The sequence below is a fragment of the Eleutherodactylus coqui genome, chromosome 4 (assembly GCF_035609145.1).
Source record: "Eleutherodactylus coqui strain aEleCoq1 chromosome 4, aEleCoq1.hap1, whole genome shotgun sequence".
Taxonomy (NCBI): Eukaryota; Metazoa; Chordata; class Amphibia; order Anura; family Eleutherodactylidae; genus Eleutherodactylus; species Eleutherodactylus coqui.
In genome coordinates this window covers 256,424,076-256,441,129 of record NC_089840.1, presented here as the reverse complement: position 1 = coordinate 256,441,129, position 17,054 = coordinate 256,424,076, and the positions used below count along the sequence as shown (strand labels likewise).

Here is a 17,054-nt window from a genome sequence, read left to right as displayed (position 1 = left end):
TCCAACCTCCTCTTACTGCAGAGAGGGACACCGTATATCGGCCAGGGGTGAAAACCCAGCTGATATACGGTCGTCTGAATAAGCCCTTAAACTGGAAAAGAGAAGAAAAGCTGCCAGAAAATGTCAAAAATTCCCCTGTTGATAAACTCCCCCCATAGTGTATAATGACTAACTTGGTCTCTTTTTTACCCATTTTTATTTTAGATAACTTATTCAAACCAAAGGAAAGAACAATTTCAGAAAAGGAGATGCAGCAAAGATCCAAAAGGTATGCAGCGCCCCAGACCTAGGAGAAGTTAAGCAGCAAGGGGAAATTAAAATAGTAGTCATGGTGGTTCTGATACTTCTCCTGAAGAGGTGGTAAATGTAGTCTGGGACTGGTACTACTGCAGTTGAAAATATATTGGCAGTTCTTTTTGTGCGCTGCCCGCAGGGTCGGGGAGGGTAAGATGTTGTTTGTCGTGATGCCAGCTCGTGTACGAATAGGGACCTGTTCTGAGCAAAATAATACATATAAAAGATTGAAGAACTTAACATAAATGGGGGTAGTAGTCCTTGGCTATGGGGCATGTGGTGCAGTACCTCAGTGCAGATGGTGTAGATGGTGATAAGTCACTCTAGGAAGCATGCTTAGATGGTGAAAACAAATTAACGCTTTTTTTTGGAAGGGAGAGAGAGAGTTCTGTATGTTGCAGCAGTTACACAACTTTAATTACTTTTACTTAAGGCAGGCATGACAATTGAGACATTAAAACACTTTCTTAGATTTGAGAATTTAGGGTTTGCTCTTCCTTATTCCCTGTCCGTGTGAAGCATTCACTATAGCTTTAGTTATCTGGCTTGGACTGGAAAGGGTTAACCTATTTCTTGCTTGCTTCTTTGCTCTAACACCTTGTTTCTGCTTCTTTTCACTGATCTTTTCTCTTCTTCTCCCTCTAGCTCTCTCCTCTGCTGACTCTCCAGAATAACTTGGCTTGATACTCACAGTTTAGATATTCTCCTTCCCACCGCACTGGCTTCTGAGTAAAGATGGTCTCCTTTTTCCTCCCCGGTATCTATCTCAGGTTTCCCTGGACTAGACTCTCTCCAAGCCTGGACTAGATTGACTAACCCCGCCCACTCTGTACCTTTCATACCTTCTCACTTAACCAATCCTAAGCTAGGGGAAAGCTAACTATCTAATCCCTGCACTAGCTAGGGGTGATTGATAGGTGTGAGAGCAGGTTAAGGTGCATTCTGCAAAGTCATGAAGGGTTAGATTGAATGGACACAAGTTTAACTCATTATTGACCATTTCATAAAATCATAGAATGGTAGAGTTGGAAGGGACCTCCAGCGTCATCGGGTCCAACCCCTTGCTTATTGCAGGATTCACTAAATCATCCCAGACAGATATTTGTCCAGCCTTTGTTTGAAAACTTCCATTGAAGGAGAACTCACCACCTTCCGTAGTAAACTGTTCCACTCGTTGATCACCCTCACTGTCAGAAAGTTTTTTCTAATATCTAATTTGTGTCTCCTCCCTCTTTCAGTTTCATCCCATTGCTTCTAGTTTTTTCTTGTGCAAATGAGAATAGGGCTGATCCCTCTGCACTGTGACAGCCCTGCAATTATTTGTAGACAGCTATTAAAGGGGTTGTCCCGAGGCAGCAAGTGGGGTTATACACTTCTGTATGGCCATATTAATGCACTTTGTAATGTACATTGTGCATTAATTATGAGCCATACAGAAGTTATAAAAAGTTTTTTACTTACCTGCTCCGTTGCTGGCGTCCTCGTCTCCATGGTGCCGACTAATTTTCGCCCTCCGATGGCCAAATTAGCCGCGCTTGCGCAGTCCGGGTCTTCTGCAGTCTTCTATGGAGCCGCTCGTGCCAGAGAGCGGCTCCTCGTAGCTCCGCCCCGTCACGTGCCGATTCCAGCCAATCAGGAGGCTGGAATCGGCAGTGGACCGCACAGAAGAGCTGCGGTCCACGAAGACAGAGGATCCCGGCGGCCATCTTCAGCAGGTGAGTATGAAGACGCCGGACCGCCGGGATTCAGGTAAGCGCTGTGCGGGTGGTTTTTTTAACCCCTGCATCGGGGTTGTCTCGCGCCGAACGGGGGGGGGGTTTAAAAAAAAAAAAACCCGTTTCGGCGCGGGACATCTCCTTTAAGTCTCCTTTCAGCCTTCTTTTCTGCAAGCTTAACATTCTTTAACCGTTCCTTATAGAACATGATTCGCAGACCACTCACCATCTTGGTAACTCTTCTCTGAACTTGCTCCAGTTTGTCTGTCTTTTTTAAAATGGAGTGCCCAGAACTAGACACAGTATTCCAGATGAGGTATGGCTAAGGAAGAGTAGAGGGGGATAATGACCTCACGTGATCTAGACTCTGTGCTTCTCTTAATACATCCCAGAATTGCGTTTGCATTTTTGGCTGCTGCATCACATTGTTGACTCATGTTCAGTTTATGATCTATTAGTATACTCAATAAAGATGAGCGAACACCAAAATGTTCGGGTTCGCGTTATTCGAAACGAACTTCCCGCAATGTTCGGGTGTTCGTTTCGAATAACGAACCCCATTGAAGTCAATGGGCGACCAGAACATTTTTGTATTTCGCCGATGCTCGCTAAGGTTTTCATGTGTGAAAATCTTGGCAATTCAAGAAAATGATGGGAACGACACAGCAAGTTCTCCTCTGAATTCATGAATGGGTGTGAGTGAGGGCTGGCCTCTGATTGGTCAGGCTGTGACCATTCAGAGGCATCTTATTCAGCAGGCGGGGATTTTAAATCCCCGGCTGCTGAATACTACTCACAGCTGTTCAGAGCAGTTCAGGAGAACTGCAGCCTGCCGCGCTGAACTCCGTCTGCCGGCACCACGTGAGTATATATATATTTTTTATTTTTACACATTTCTGGATGAATTGCAGGAAAGGGCTTATATATTTAACCCCTTTCCGACAATTCATCCCGCGATCGCCGGCAGCCCATTGCATTCAGTGGAGTCGGCTGTATTGCCGGTTCCATTGAATTCAATGGGCAAACATCGTTCTTCTCTGTCACAGCTGTTACAGCTGTGGCAGAGAAGAAGGATTTGTCTTCTATATGTTCTCAATGGGGTTGGCGCTGCTGCCGCCGGCCCCATTGAGCGCATATAGAAAAGATTTCTCAGGGAAGAAAGTTAAAGTAACCCGAACATCCGAACATCGTGTGGTGTTCGTTACGAATAACGAACATCCCGAACACCCTAATATTCGCCCGAGCATCAAGCTCGGACGAGTACGTTCGCTCATCTCTAATACTCAAGTCTTTTTCCCATGTGTTGCTGCTTAGCCCAATTCACCCCATTCTGTATGTGTTTTTTGCATTTTTCTTTCCCAGATGTAGGACTTTGCATTTCTGCATTTAAAGGCATACACACATAATTAACATAAAGTGGCTGTAACAGTGCTGTGGGACCTCAACTCTGGGTACTGCAGGTATACAATATCCTGAGGTATCATCCTACAGTCACATAAGAATTATTTGCTCATTGGGCAACATTTATTAATATGCTCTTTTTAGGCTAGAAGGAAATGCTGAGCTCAGGAATATATAGATTTATATTATTTGACTCAGTATTTTCATCTAAAAAATTGTATAACTGTTGACAGGATTCATAGCGAAAGCCTGTGAGTCCTGCTTACCTAATCCACACACAGAGAAAGCCTGTGAGTCCTGCTTTTCTGCATCCACAAATAGAGAAAGCCTGTGGGTCCTACTTCCTCCACCCACTGACTAATTGGCAGATTTTCCTGTATGAGTATGTATGCAGAGACAGCTGTGAAAGCAAGATTTACAGGCTTTCTCAATATGTGTGGGTGAGGTAAGCAAGACTAACAAGCTTTCTCATTGTTTTGGGGTGAGATAACTTACAGGCGTCTATGAGTGAGACGAAAAAGTAGGACTTGAAGGCTTTTGCCCAAGGAAAGCAGGGCTCACAAGTTTTCTCTGTGTATCGGAGGATGAAGCAGGACTCATAGGCAATCCTCTCTTCAGAGGAGCCAGCATGTCCATGCACTATAAGGAAGCTCCATTGATCTAAATAGGAATGGCGTAATGCTTTATTTCTCCTGTGGTGATGCTGCAGGGGAATGCAATACTTACTAGTGATTTCCCAGCAGCAGGACCCTCTTTGATCAACTTCTTGTCAGTGGAATCTTATAACTAGTAATAAGCAAACTTTTCAAAAGTTCAGTTTGACCAGTTCACCGAATTTGGGCAGAAAGTTCAGTTCGGTTGAAATTAGTTTGAACAGAACCACCACTTCACCAGTTCTACCAAAACTGATGTATAACACTGTCTAAGAGCCCTGTAAAATAGAAGAAGAATGAGGAGGAAGAAGTAGGAAGAATGAGGATGAGGAGCAAGAAGAAGAAAGAAAATGAATACTAGGAAGAAGTAGAGGAAGGAAGAAAAAAAAAAGAAAGAGAAAGAAACAATGAATAAATGAACTGCCCGAGGTTCCAATTCGCGCCAAACCGAACTGCTAGCAAAGTTCTACCCGAAAAATGGTTTGACTGTTTTGGTTCGTTCAACACTACTTCTGACAAAGAGACTGTCCTTAGTGGACAACCCCTCAAGCCTGTTTGCCATCGACTTCCCATAAGCTTTAGAGTCCTCTCCAATGTGAATGTTCCCCTACCCTGACCTTACAGTCCTTAGCAATAGCAGATTTATGTCTCAGAAGCCTTTGAGCCCAAATTTCCTAACACCTTCAGCAGGCAGTATTTTCTCCACGTCTACCCATAGGCAGAAACCTTCTGTACCTGTCAGTACATCCAGTCCTGATCCACCATCATTGTTCCCAATGTACAGGAGCTCTACAAACATGAATTTGCAATGCTGAATTTAGAATTGTTGTAGACATTTGGTTATTACATCTGTGCAAACTAGAACTTTTCAATTGCAACCCAATAAAGATAAAAATATGTCTCTTTATCCCATAGCTTCAGCAGAAGATTGAGAGGGGTTATGTTGACCCGCGAGAAGAATTGGTTGATTTTCTTTTTATATATTGCAGGAAGAGCAGCAATTTTTCAAATGAACAGACACATTTTACCTGAAGTGACTTCTCCGTTATGTTATAGCCATGTCAAGCTAATAAGTCTGGGATAGGCTTGGGGGATCTTTCTGCTGATCATTTGTCTTCTCTCTGATATTTTTATGACCAGCCAAACACTGTTGTTTAAATCTTGTGCTAACCAGGGCGTACAAAGATGTTAAAGAGCTTCCTGTCTGTGATTCCGGCACGCTATATCACATCCTATCATATTTATTGACAGGGATGATTTAATGATTTATGACTAGAGATGAGCGAACGTACTCGTCCGAGCTTGATACTCGTTCGAGTATTAGCGTGTTTGAGATGCTCGTTACTCGAGACGAGTACCACGCGATGTTCGGGTTACTTTCAATTTCATCTCTGAGACGTTAGCGCGCTTTTCTGGCCAATAGAAAGACAGGGAAGGCATTACAACTTCCCCCTGCGACGTTCAAGCCCTATACCACCCCCCTGCAGTGAGTGGCTGGCGAGATCAGGTGTCACCCGAGTATAAAAATCGGCCCCTCCCGCGGCTCGCCACAGATGCGTTCTGACAGAGATCAGGGAAAGTGCTGTCTTGCTGGAGTTGCTATAGGGAGAGTGTTAGGAGCATTTTAGGCTTCAAGAACCCCAACGGTCCTTCTTAGGGCCACATCTAACCGTGTGCAGTAGTGTGGAGGCTGCTTTTTGCAGTGTTGCACATTTTTTTTTTTGTATATCGGCCGTGCAGAGCATTGCGCCCTGCAGTAATTATACATAGTCCAGGGCCAGTAGTGGTGGTGAGGCAGGGACAGAAGACATATTTATTGAATATAGGCAGTGGGCCTTTCCAAAAACATTTGGGGAAAAAAATCTATTTGGGCTGCCTGTGACCGTCCTCAGTGTACTGGGTCTGTGCTGGGGGTAGTTGTCCTAATTCATACGCAGCCAGCTAAGTGTTACAGCAGGCTTGCGCAAAATTATTTCCTGGCTCTGTGTTGGCTGTTACATCACCGCTGTATTCCAGTCCACAGTGCAACAGTTTGCAGTTATTTTACATACTCCAGGGCCAGTAGTGGTGACGCAGAGAGAGAAGACATATACAGTGTATATAGGCGGTGGGCCTTTCCAAAAACATTTGGGAAAAAAAATCTATTTGGGCTGCCTGTGACCGTCCTCAGTGTACTGGGTCTGTGCTGGGGGTAGTTGTCCTAATTCATACGCAGCCAGCTAAGTGTTACAGCAGGCTTGCGCAAAATTATTTCCTGGCTCTGCTGTGCGTTCCGTAAGCGAAGTCAGCCTCCAACCACAGGCCAATAAGTGGCACATTTAATTACAGCGTTCTGTTTCTGCACTACTGGTAATACAGCATGCTGAGGGGTAGGGGTAGGCCTAGAGGACGAGGATGCAGGCGAGGACGCGGAGGCCCAAGTCAGGGTGTGGGCACAGGCCGAGCCAGTGCGGTGGCCAGGGGTAGAGGCAGGGCCAGACCGAATAATCCACCAACTGTTTCCCAAAGCGCCCCCTCGCGCCATGCCACCCTGCAGAGGTCAAGGTGCCCTACGGTGTGGCAGTTTTTCACAGAGACGCCTGACGACCGACGAACAGTGGTGTGCAACCTTTGTCGCGCCAAGATCAGCTGGGGAGCCACCACCACCAGCATGCGCAGGCATATGATGGCCAAGCACCCCACAAGGTGGGACGAAGGCCGTTCACCGCCTCCGGTTTGCACCACTGCCTCTCCCCCTGTGCCCCAACCTGCCACTGAGATACAACCCCCCTCTGAGGACACAGGCACTACCGTCTCCTGGCCTGCACCCACACGCTCACCTCCGCTGTCCTCGGCCCCATCCAGCAATGTCTCTCAGCGCAGCGTCCAGACGTCGCTAGCGCCACTGTTTGAGCGCAAGCGCAAGTATGCCGCCACGCACCTGCACGCTCAAGCGTTAAACGTGCACATTGCCAAATTGATCAGCCTGGAGATGCTGCCGTATAGGCTTGTGGAAACGGAGGCTTTCAAAAGCATGATAGCGGCGGCGGCCCCTCGCTACTCGGTTCCCAGTTGCCACTACTTTTCCCGATGTGCCGTCCCAGCCCTGCACGACCACGTCTCCCGCAACATTGTACGCGCCCTCACCAACGCGGTTACTGCCAAGGTCCACTTAACAACGGACACGTGGACAAGCACAGCCGGGCAGGGCCACTATATCTCCCTGACGGCACATTGGGTGAATTTAGTGGAGGCTGGGACCGAGTCAGAGCCTGGGACCGCTCACGTCCTACCCACCCCCAGAATTGCGGGCCCCAGCTCGGTGCTGGTATCTGCGGCGGTGTATGCTTCCTCCACTAAACCACCCTCCTCCTCCTCCTCCTCCAACGCAACCTCTGTCTCGCAATCAAGATGTGTCAGCAGCAGCACGTCTCCAGCAGTCGGTGTCGCGCGGCGTGGCAGCACAGCGGTGGGCAAGCGTCAGCAGGCCGTGCTGAAACTACTCAGCTTAGGAGAGAAGAGGCACACGGCCCACGAACTGCTGCAGGGTCTGACAGAGCAGACCGACCGCTGGCTTTCGCCGCTGAGCCTCCAACCGGGCATGGTCGTGTGTGACAACGGCCGTAACCTGGTGGCGGCTCTGCAGCTCGGCAGCCTCACGCACGTGCCATGCCTGGCCCATGTCTTTAATTTGGTGGTTCAGCGCTTTCTGAAAAGCTACCCACACTTGTCATAACTGCTCGGAAAGGTGCGCCGGGTCAGCGCATATTTCCGCAACTCCAAGACGGATGCTGCCACCCTGCGGACCCTGCAACATCGGTTTAATCTGCCAGTGCACCGACTGCTGTGCGAAGTGCCCACATGTTGGTCAGGCTCTATGAGCAGCGTAGAGCTATAGTGGAATACCAACTCCAACATAGGCGGCGTAGTGGGAGTCAGCCTCCTCAATTCTTTACAGAAGAGTGGGCCTGGTTGGCAGACATCTGCCAGGTCCTTGGAAACTTTGAGGAGTCTACCCAGATGGTGAGCGGGGATGCTGCAATCATTAGCGTCACCATTCCTCTGCTATGCCTCTTGAGAAGTTCCCTGCAAAGCATAAAGGCAGACGCTTTGCACTCGGAAACGGAGGCGGGGGAAGACAGTATGTCGCTGGATAGTCAGAGCACCCTCATGTCTATATCTCAGCGCGTTGAGGAGGAGGGGGAGGAGCATGAGGAGTGGGGGGAAGAGACAGCTTGGCCCACTGCTGAGGGTACACATGCTGCTTGCCTGTCATCCTTTCAGCGTGTATGGCCAGAGGAGGAGGAGGAGGAGGAGGAGGAGGAGGAGGAGGAGGAGGATCCTGAAAGTGATCTTCCTAGTGAGGACAGCCATGTGTTGCGTACAGGTACCCTGGCACACATGGCTGACTTCATGCTAGGATGCCTTTCTCGTGACCCTAGCGTTACACGCATTCTGGCCACTACGGATTACTGGGTGTACACACTGCTCGACCCACGGTATAAGGAGAACCTTTCCACTCTCATTCCCGAAGAGGAAAGGGGTTCGAGAATGATGCTATACCACAGGGCTCTGGTGGACAAACTGATGGTAAACTTCCCATTCGACAGCGCTAGTGGCAGAAGGCGCAGTTCCGAGGGCCAGGTAGCAGGGGAGGCGCAGAGCTCAGGCAGCATGTACAGCGCAGGCAGGGGAACATTCTCCAAGGCCTTTGCCAGCTTTATGGCTCCCCAGCAAGACTGTGTCACCGCTCCCCAGTCAAGGCTGAGTTGGCGGGAGCACTGTAAAAGGATGGTGAGGGAGTACGTAGCCGATCGCACGATTGTCCTCGGTGACGCCTTTGCCCCCTACAACTACTGGGTGTCGAAGCTGGACACGTGGCCTGAACTCGCGCTGTATGCCCTGGAGGTGCTTGCTTGTCCAGTGGCTAGCGTCTTGTCAGAGAGGGTGTTTAGTTCGGCTGGGGGAATCATCACAGATAAGCGTACCCGCCTGTCAACCGACAGTGCCGACAGGCTAACACTCATCAAGATGAACAAAGCCTGGATTTCCCCAGACTTCTCTTCTTCACCAGCGGACAGCAGCGATACCTAAGCAATACGTAGGCTGCACCTGCGGATGGAAGCATCGTTCTCTATCACCATCAAAAACGTGGACCTTTTAGCTTCATCAATCTGTGTATTCTATTCATCCTCCTCCTCCTGCTCCTCCTCCTGAAACCTCACGTAATCACGCCGAACAGGCAATTTTTCTAAGGCCCACAAGGCTCAGTCATATAATTTTTCTAAACAATTTTTATACGTTTCAATGCTCATTAAAGCGTTGAAACTGTAACTTGAACCAATTTTTATTTTAACTGGGCTGCCTCCAGGCCTAGTTACCAATTAAGCCACATTAACCAAAGCGATTAATGGGTTTCACCTGCCCTCTTGGTTGGGCATGGGCAATTTTTCTGAGGTACATTAGTACTGTTGGTACAACAATTTTTTGGGGCCCTCGCCTACAGTGTAATCCAATAAATTTTTTGCCCACCTGCATTACAGCTGACGTAACATCAGCTGTGCTGGGCAACGCAATGGGATATATTTATGTACCGCCGGTGGGTTCCAGGGAGCCACCCATGCTGTCGGTCCACACGGAGTTATAACTACATGTGTCCACTTCTAAAGAACCCCAGTCTGACTGGGGCATGCAGTATGGGCCGAAGCCCACTTGCATTAAACATGACATTACCTCAGCTGTGATGGGCAATGCTATGGGATATATTTATGTGCCGCCGGTGGCTTCCTGGCACCCACCCATGCTGTCGGTCCACTGGGACTTCACAATAGGGAGTTGTACCTGCCTGTGTCTATGAATTAAAAAGCCCGGTCAGGTTGGGGCATGCAGTGTGGGCCGAAGCCCACCTGCATTTAATCTGACGTTAGCTCTGCTGTCCAGGGCACTGCAATGGGATACATTTATGTACAGCCGGTGGGTTCTAGGGAGCCACCCATGCTGTGGGTGCACACGGAATTCCCATTGCGGAGTTGGGGATTCCCAGTTGTACCTGCCTGTGACTATTTATAAAAAAACGCGGTCTGACTGGGGCATGCAGACACCTTCACAGAATGAATAGTGTGTGGCACATATGTTCCCCATTGCTATGCCCACATGTGCAGCTCCTGATGGCGGTGGCACAGGATTATATTTCTCATTGCTTCTGTACAGCATTGTGGGCTATCGCCCCGCCCCTTTTAAAGAGGTTCGCTGCCTAGCCGTGCCAACCCTCTGCAGTGTGTGCCTGCAGTTCCTCCTCATGGCAGACGCACTTATAAATAGACATGAGTGTGGCGTGGCATGAGGGCAGCTGAAGGCTGCGCAGGGACAATTTGGTGTGTGCTGTGGACACTGGGTCGTGCAAGGGGGGGGTGGGGGGTTGGGCAGCATGTAACCCAGGAGAAGTGGCAGCGGAGTGTCATGCAGGCAGTGATTGTGCTTTGTTGGAGGTAGTGTGGTGCTTAGCTAAGGTATGCATTGCTAGTGAGGGCTTTTTAGAAGTAAAAATTGTTGGGAGGGGGGGGGGCCCACTCCTGCCGCTATTGTGGCTTAATAGTGGGACCTGGGAACTTGAGATGCAGCCCAACATGTAGCCCCTCGCCTGCCCTATCCGTTGCTGTGTCGTTCCCATCACTTTCTTGAATTGCCCAGATTTTCACAAATGGAAACCTTAGCGAGCATCGCGATATACAAAAATGCTCGGGTCGCCCATTGACTTCAATGGGGTTAGTTATTCGAAACAAACCCTCGAGCATCGCGAAATTTTCGTCCCGAGTAACGAGCACCCGAGCATTTTGGTGCTCGCTCATCTCTATTCATGACCAAGGTTTGGAAGGCAAAAAAATATGAGCTTCAGATATATCATGGGGTGTTATGGTTCAGCTTTGGAGCGAAGAGCGTACCTATAGGGGGTTTAGGAGTAGTAATAATGCCTGGACCCAAAGACCCCTCTACCACATAAGAAGGCACCAGTTTGGCACATTAGGTGAGAGGTCCTGTAGATGGACCATAGCATCACGGGATAGGTCAACCAAAGCAAAGTTAGGTAGGCAAATACCCGAAGGCACCTGGAGGTTCTGGGCCAGGGTTCTGTTGCCCCACCATTGTGGAATGTGATTTTTGGATGGGGTCATAGTACTTGAACTTCAGTCGATTTAGAGTGCAAGCATACTTCTGAGACCACCATATTCTAAATTAAACAAACGTTACTTGTAGCTTGTACTGTTCTATGGAACAGGTTTTCAGTTCTTTAAAGCGACTCTCCGGTTTGGGGACACAATTCTGACCTGAAATAAGAGGGGGGTGGGGTATATTACCTACAGTTGTTCTCCTCTGCTACTTCTCTGATACATTGGTTCTGTGCCCTATCAGCCATCTATGATGACTGCAGCAAATTTCTACCTACTTAATGAACACTGTGCACTGTTCTCTGATTGGCCAGTGTGGATCATGTCAATATTTCTGACCAGAGGCGTAACTTGAAGGTTCTGGGCTCCAATGCAAAACTTGCAACAGGGCCCCAATGTATAATGCTTTATTTATAGTATTGGGCTCCCCATATGGAGAAGAGGCCTTATATGCCCACTAAGGCTCCTGAGCCCAGGTGCAAACGCATCCCCTGCATCCCCTATAGTTTCGCCCCCGTTTCTGGCCAATCAGAGTACAGGTACATTGCAATGGTAGTCTAACATTACCAATTCTCTGTGGAGGCTTAGGTAGTCTGAAGATTGTGATGGCCATCTTTGATGGCAGAAAACTGGATCTGGTACCAGTGGATCACAGGGCTGTCAAAGAAGAACAACTGCAGGTAATATACCTGCTCCGTCTCTGATCCTAGGACAGAATTGTGTCACACAACCAGAGGGTCACTTTAAAGGAGATGTCCCGCGCCGAAACGGCCAGCTCTTCTGTGCGGTCCACTGCCGATTCCAGCCTCCTGATTGGCTGGAATCGGCACGTGACGGGGCGGAGCTACACGGAGCCGCTCTCTGGCACGAGCGGCTCCATAGAAGACTGCTGAAGACCCGGACTGCGCAAGCGCGGCTAATTTGGCCATCGGAGGCCAAAAATTAGTCGGCACCATGGAGACGAGGACGCTAGCAACGGAGCAGGTAAGTATAAAACTTTTTATAACTTCTGTATGGCTCATAATTAATGCACAATGTACATTACAAAGTGCATTATTATGGCCATACAGAAGTGTATAGACCCACTTGCTGCCTCGGGACAACCCCTTTAATGTTCACAAGTTTTATAGTCCAACAGAAAAAACAGCGGCAGCAGAATGTGGCACTACTGCATCGGCAGGAGAGTTATCGTTTCAAGTCTTACACAGCGCTTTTTCTAAACGCTGCACCCTCTATAATTTATTGTATCTTTACTCCAAACAATGGCATCGAGGCCCAGAAGGTGCAAGTTACACCTCTGGCTGCAGTCTCATTTTCCATGTTCCAAACTGAATTTCTAATACAACTATTTCTCATTTTATAGGTTATTGTGTTAGAAATCAATAACAAATTTGACATTTGCTTAGTTATAATTGGGCTATTTCAGAAGTGACATAAGTGGATATTTCAGAAGGTTGGTCCCCACTGTCGTCTTAAAGGGTTTCTCCATTGAAATTAATAGGATTTACATCAAACTTTGTGTGTATAAATGGACTTAAGATGCACAGAACCACATGGCCAATTATAAATTACAGTATTACATTTAACCCCATACTGCTACAGCCATTTTTCATGTTATTTTTTTTCATTTAGTCATCTTCACTTCGAAAAAAAGTCATAACTTTTTATACTTTTCCATCAATGTAGCAGTATGAGGGCTTGTTTTCTGTGGGACAAGTTGTGTTTTTCAATGGAACCTTTTAATGTACCATATAATCTATTGGAAAACCTAATAACTGGGAAATAGGAAAAAAAACAAACTATTTCACCAATTTATTTTTTTTTGGGGGGGGGGAGGTTACGCGGCATTCACAGTGTGGTACAGATCATTATTCTGTGGTTTAGTACAATGACTGTTATACTTTAAAAGGCCAGCCTTTTATTATATTCTGACGCCCCCCTCATCCTTAAAAAGCTACTCCAATTCTTATCACTTATTCTCTAGTATTGTAATTGTTGTATTGGATTAGTGTACATATATATATGTCCCCTGTAGTAATAAATAGCCATAATGCCCCCTATAGTAATAAATAGCCATACTGCTCCCTTTAGTAACAGCCATAATGTCCCCTGTAGTAGCCAAGCTGTCCACTGTAGTATCCATTATGTGACTTTTAGTAATAGCTATAATGTCCCCTTTAGTATTAGCCAAACTGTCCCCTTTTGCAGCCATACGGTGCCCCCATAGTAAAATAGTAAAGTCACTCACCTTCCCTATGGTCCTCCCTTCTGTCTTCCACCTGGCCTCTTCTGGCCGGCATTCTGCAGAGCGATGTAGGCGATGCAATGACTTCATCACGCCGCCTATGTCACAGAAAAGGCGCTAGGCGGCAGAGCAGATAGCCCAGCATGGCTTCCGGTGCTGCCACCGTTAATTGTATCTGTGTCTTAAGGACACAGATATAATTAACTTCAAGTTCTGCTTTAGTGGTCAGCATGGGCGGCCCGCTGAGCTCAAGCAGGTGGAAGGGGTGCAGTAGGGAAGGGGTGCTACCTGAGGCAGAGTGTTCAACTCGCTTCATAGTCGCAACACCTCTGCATGTGCTTTTGGGCACATTAGTTGGAGCACCATACTTTACATACTTTGTGCCACTTTTACTATGTGTTTTTAGATACTGACTCATCCAAAAAAGCATGGCATCATGGAAAGAGTGTGTTGTCTAAATTGCACCAAACTTTCGGCACAATTTTTGGAGTAAACTAAGCCAACTAATATGTTGTATAAATTCAGAATAGACAATCTTATAATTTGACAGATTTGTTTCCCACTATGATGGAAATGGTGTATTTTCAGACTGGCTGTCTTTCAGTAGTTTGCACTGTCGTAACTTTTAAGCAGCTCTAGTAAAGGTGCCCCATTATGCTAAGGCCATACAGTACGTACAATCCATGTGGGTCTCATTATATGTGATATGTAATCTTTCTGACTGACCTAACCTGGTAGCGTATAATTGAATAATTCATGACTTTATCTCTAGCATATGGCAGCTTTACCCGAGATCTCATATCATAACATTGCGTCACTGTAACATGTTGCAGAATATATAACAGCTTGCCTGAAGTAAAGAAGAAAAAAGAAGAGGAAGAGAAAAGAATGATAACACATAGCAATAGAATCCGGGCCCAGGTGTTCAAAAAGGTAAAAGCCGCGTCCCGTTAACAACAATCGGGTGATGGGGGGTGATTCTTGGGTTTAGGACCTGACAATTTCTTTGGTTTTCTTCTAGAAAGTTCTGGATCAAGTCCTTCATCGAAGCTTGGACTGAACCGTCTCCAAGAAATGTTACTAAATGTTTGGATTGCACCTAAATACACTTCTATCACGCATCGATAGGATAGCTGACAAAAGTAAGATCAGTGGGGTTCTCACCACTGAGACCCCCACTAATACTGACAATGGGGGTCCTGTTTCGCCTGTCCTCCTCACTGCAGGTTGAGTGCACTCCCCCATAGTACTTGGCTATTTCCAACAGCCCCATTGAAATGAATGGAGTGACGGCCGCACATGTCGTCTCCACAGGTGGGAGAAGTGACCCCATAGTGACAAGAGGGAGACACGGGACCCTTATTCTTGGAAATGGTTGGGGTCTCAGCAGTGTGGCGACTTCCACCAATCAGACTTTTATCCATCTTGGTAAGATCCCTTTAAAGGGGCAGTTACTGCTTTCTTTTTTCCGAATCACTGCCACCCTTGTCCATAGGCTGTTTCTGGTATTGCAGCTCATTCTTATTGAAGTCGATAGGAATTAGCTGCAGTACCAGACTTGCTCACAGACAAGAGTGGCGCTGTTTGTAGAAAAAAAAACAACTTTTTTCTAATCCCAGAAATTCTTATATGCAGCTCTGCAAGGATTTAACATTCTCAAGGCTTTTGTTGTCTGCTTAAATTACAGTCAGTCATTTTTGCAGACTATTTCTATACTTTACATATCTTGAAAGTGAATGTCAATTCTGTGCGGATTAATTTCTGAATATATACGTACGGTTGTCGGCGCTACTGTACATTTTCCTGATACAGAGCTCCAAATGCCATTCATAGATATAAGGGGCTCATGTAATTTGAATGGTATTTTATACGCAACGTGCAAAGCTTGCCAGAATAAGATGTGATAAATTGATTAGGAGGCGCACAAGACTGAATACATTTGGTGCATCTCTGGTTGTTCCATATACCAGAAAATCAAACAACCTGCAATTTACTATTTGCCCATTCCTGGTCTGTATTGCAGTAAATACAGTATGTCAGACTGTGGTTGGTCATGGCACTGTTCACTGAGCCCTGGCTACTTTTAGAAAAGTGGGAAAGACAGCCAAAAGAGGGCAAAAGAAAAGTCTTTCACGAGAACGTGCAACTTTTTAATAATGGAATTCTGGCTCATGACCCTTATTAACCCCCCTCCTCTTCCCTCGTAGAGTTAAATCATAAGATATTAGCTGGCAGCAGCATCTTTTAGATAGAGCTTAAAGTTAAACTAAACTTTTTACAAACTTTTGAGATTGTCATAATGACATGTTACAAGTTTTAAACGGTGGAGGTCTGGGGGCTGTGACCCCACCGCTCATTAAGACAAACAGGGAGAAGCACTCATCTCAGTGCTGTGCCCGTTCGCCTAGCATTGTAGGGACTCCATAGACTTTCTATAGAGCCCATGCACTGCTCTGAGCAGTGATGGAAATAGCTGAATGGGCACAGTGCTCAGGTGAGCGCTTCTCCCTGTTCGCTTTAGTGATCACTTGGGGTCTCAGCAGCCTGACCACCACTGATGAAAACTTCTGACATGTCACTACTAGAGATGAGGGAGCATACTTGTTAAGGCAAAATACTCGACCGAGTATTGCCATTTTCGAGTAGATGCCCGCTCGTGAGAAAAGATTTGGGGGCTGGTGGGGGTGAGCGGTGAGTTGCGGGAGTCAGCATTGAGCATGGGGGAGCGGGGGGGGGAGAGAGATCTCCCCCCCCCCCTGTTCCTCCCTGCTCTCCCCGCCCCCCAAATCATTTGGCATGAGCGGGCATGTACTCGAAAATGGCAATACTCGCTCGAGTATTTTGCCTTAACGAGTACGCTCGCTCTTCTCTAGTCACTACCCTTTAAGAGTTTAATGGATATTGTTTTATTATTTAGTTCAATGCAAACAGTGTGCAAATGTTATCTTGACACAATGTATCAAATGCACAGTTTTGGCAAACTTTAAATTGATATTTAATACAGCAGAGGTCATTGAAAAAAGTCAAGTTAAAGTTTGTTGCAACTATGGATTTAACGCAGTAACGCCACATTCACATGAACGTATATGCGCAGCATTTTGCGCAATACGCAGAGAATAGAACCCATTGATTTCAAGGTATTGGTTCACATAAGCATATTTTGCATTCGCTTTTTGCTCACACAAAAAACACTGCATGCTCTATTTTGTTAAATAAAAATAAAAAAAAAGTTCAAAAACAAATTAAAAATGTAAATAACTAGAACCCAAAAAGTAGGTCATGGGACCCTCAGTGACGAAGGAGTTTACTCTCAGACTTTCGAAAACTTAAGATGTGATATTTGGAATGTAAAATATGTTTTTTATAGAATTAGAGTTAAATCTCATAATGTAGAATCCAGCGATTAATTGTCTTATATACAGTATAATAAAGGAAACAATGCTTCATTTTTAAAGCATATATCTATTGTTGCGCAAAAAAAAAAATCACCATTCCTCTTCAGGCAGCTGTAGATATGTGATAAATGTAGACCGGATAAACACTGTGCATCACAAAACAAAAAACAGCAATTGAAAACGCGTTTCGGGGACGAGCCCCTTCG

At 46.5% G+C, this 17,054-nt stretch overlaps 1 protein-coding gene across 1 annotated transcript in view; it reads left to right on the top strand.

The window, feature by feature from the left end:
• Positions 1 to 16,042, top strand: part of C4H10orf90 (chromosome 4 C10orf90 homolog) — a 90,042-nt gene extending 74,000 nt beyond the window's left edge. The window contains exons 5-7 of the mRNA XM_066601693.1: positions 205 to 268; positions 14,287 to 14,386; positions 14,475 to 16,042. Of these exons, the coding sequence (XP_066457790.1) occupies positions 205 to 268; positions 14,287 to 14,386; positions 14,475 to 14,513 (203 nt within the window). The 3' untranslated portion in view covers positions 14,514 to 16,042. The remainder of the gene's footprint in view (positions 1 to 204; positions 269 to 14,286; positions 14,387 to 14,474) is intronic.
• The last annotated feature ends 1,012 nt before the right edge of the window (positions 16,043 to 17,054 follow it).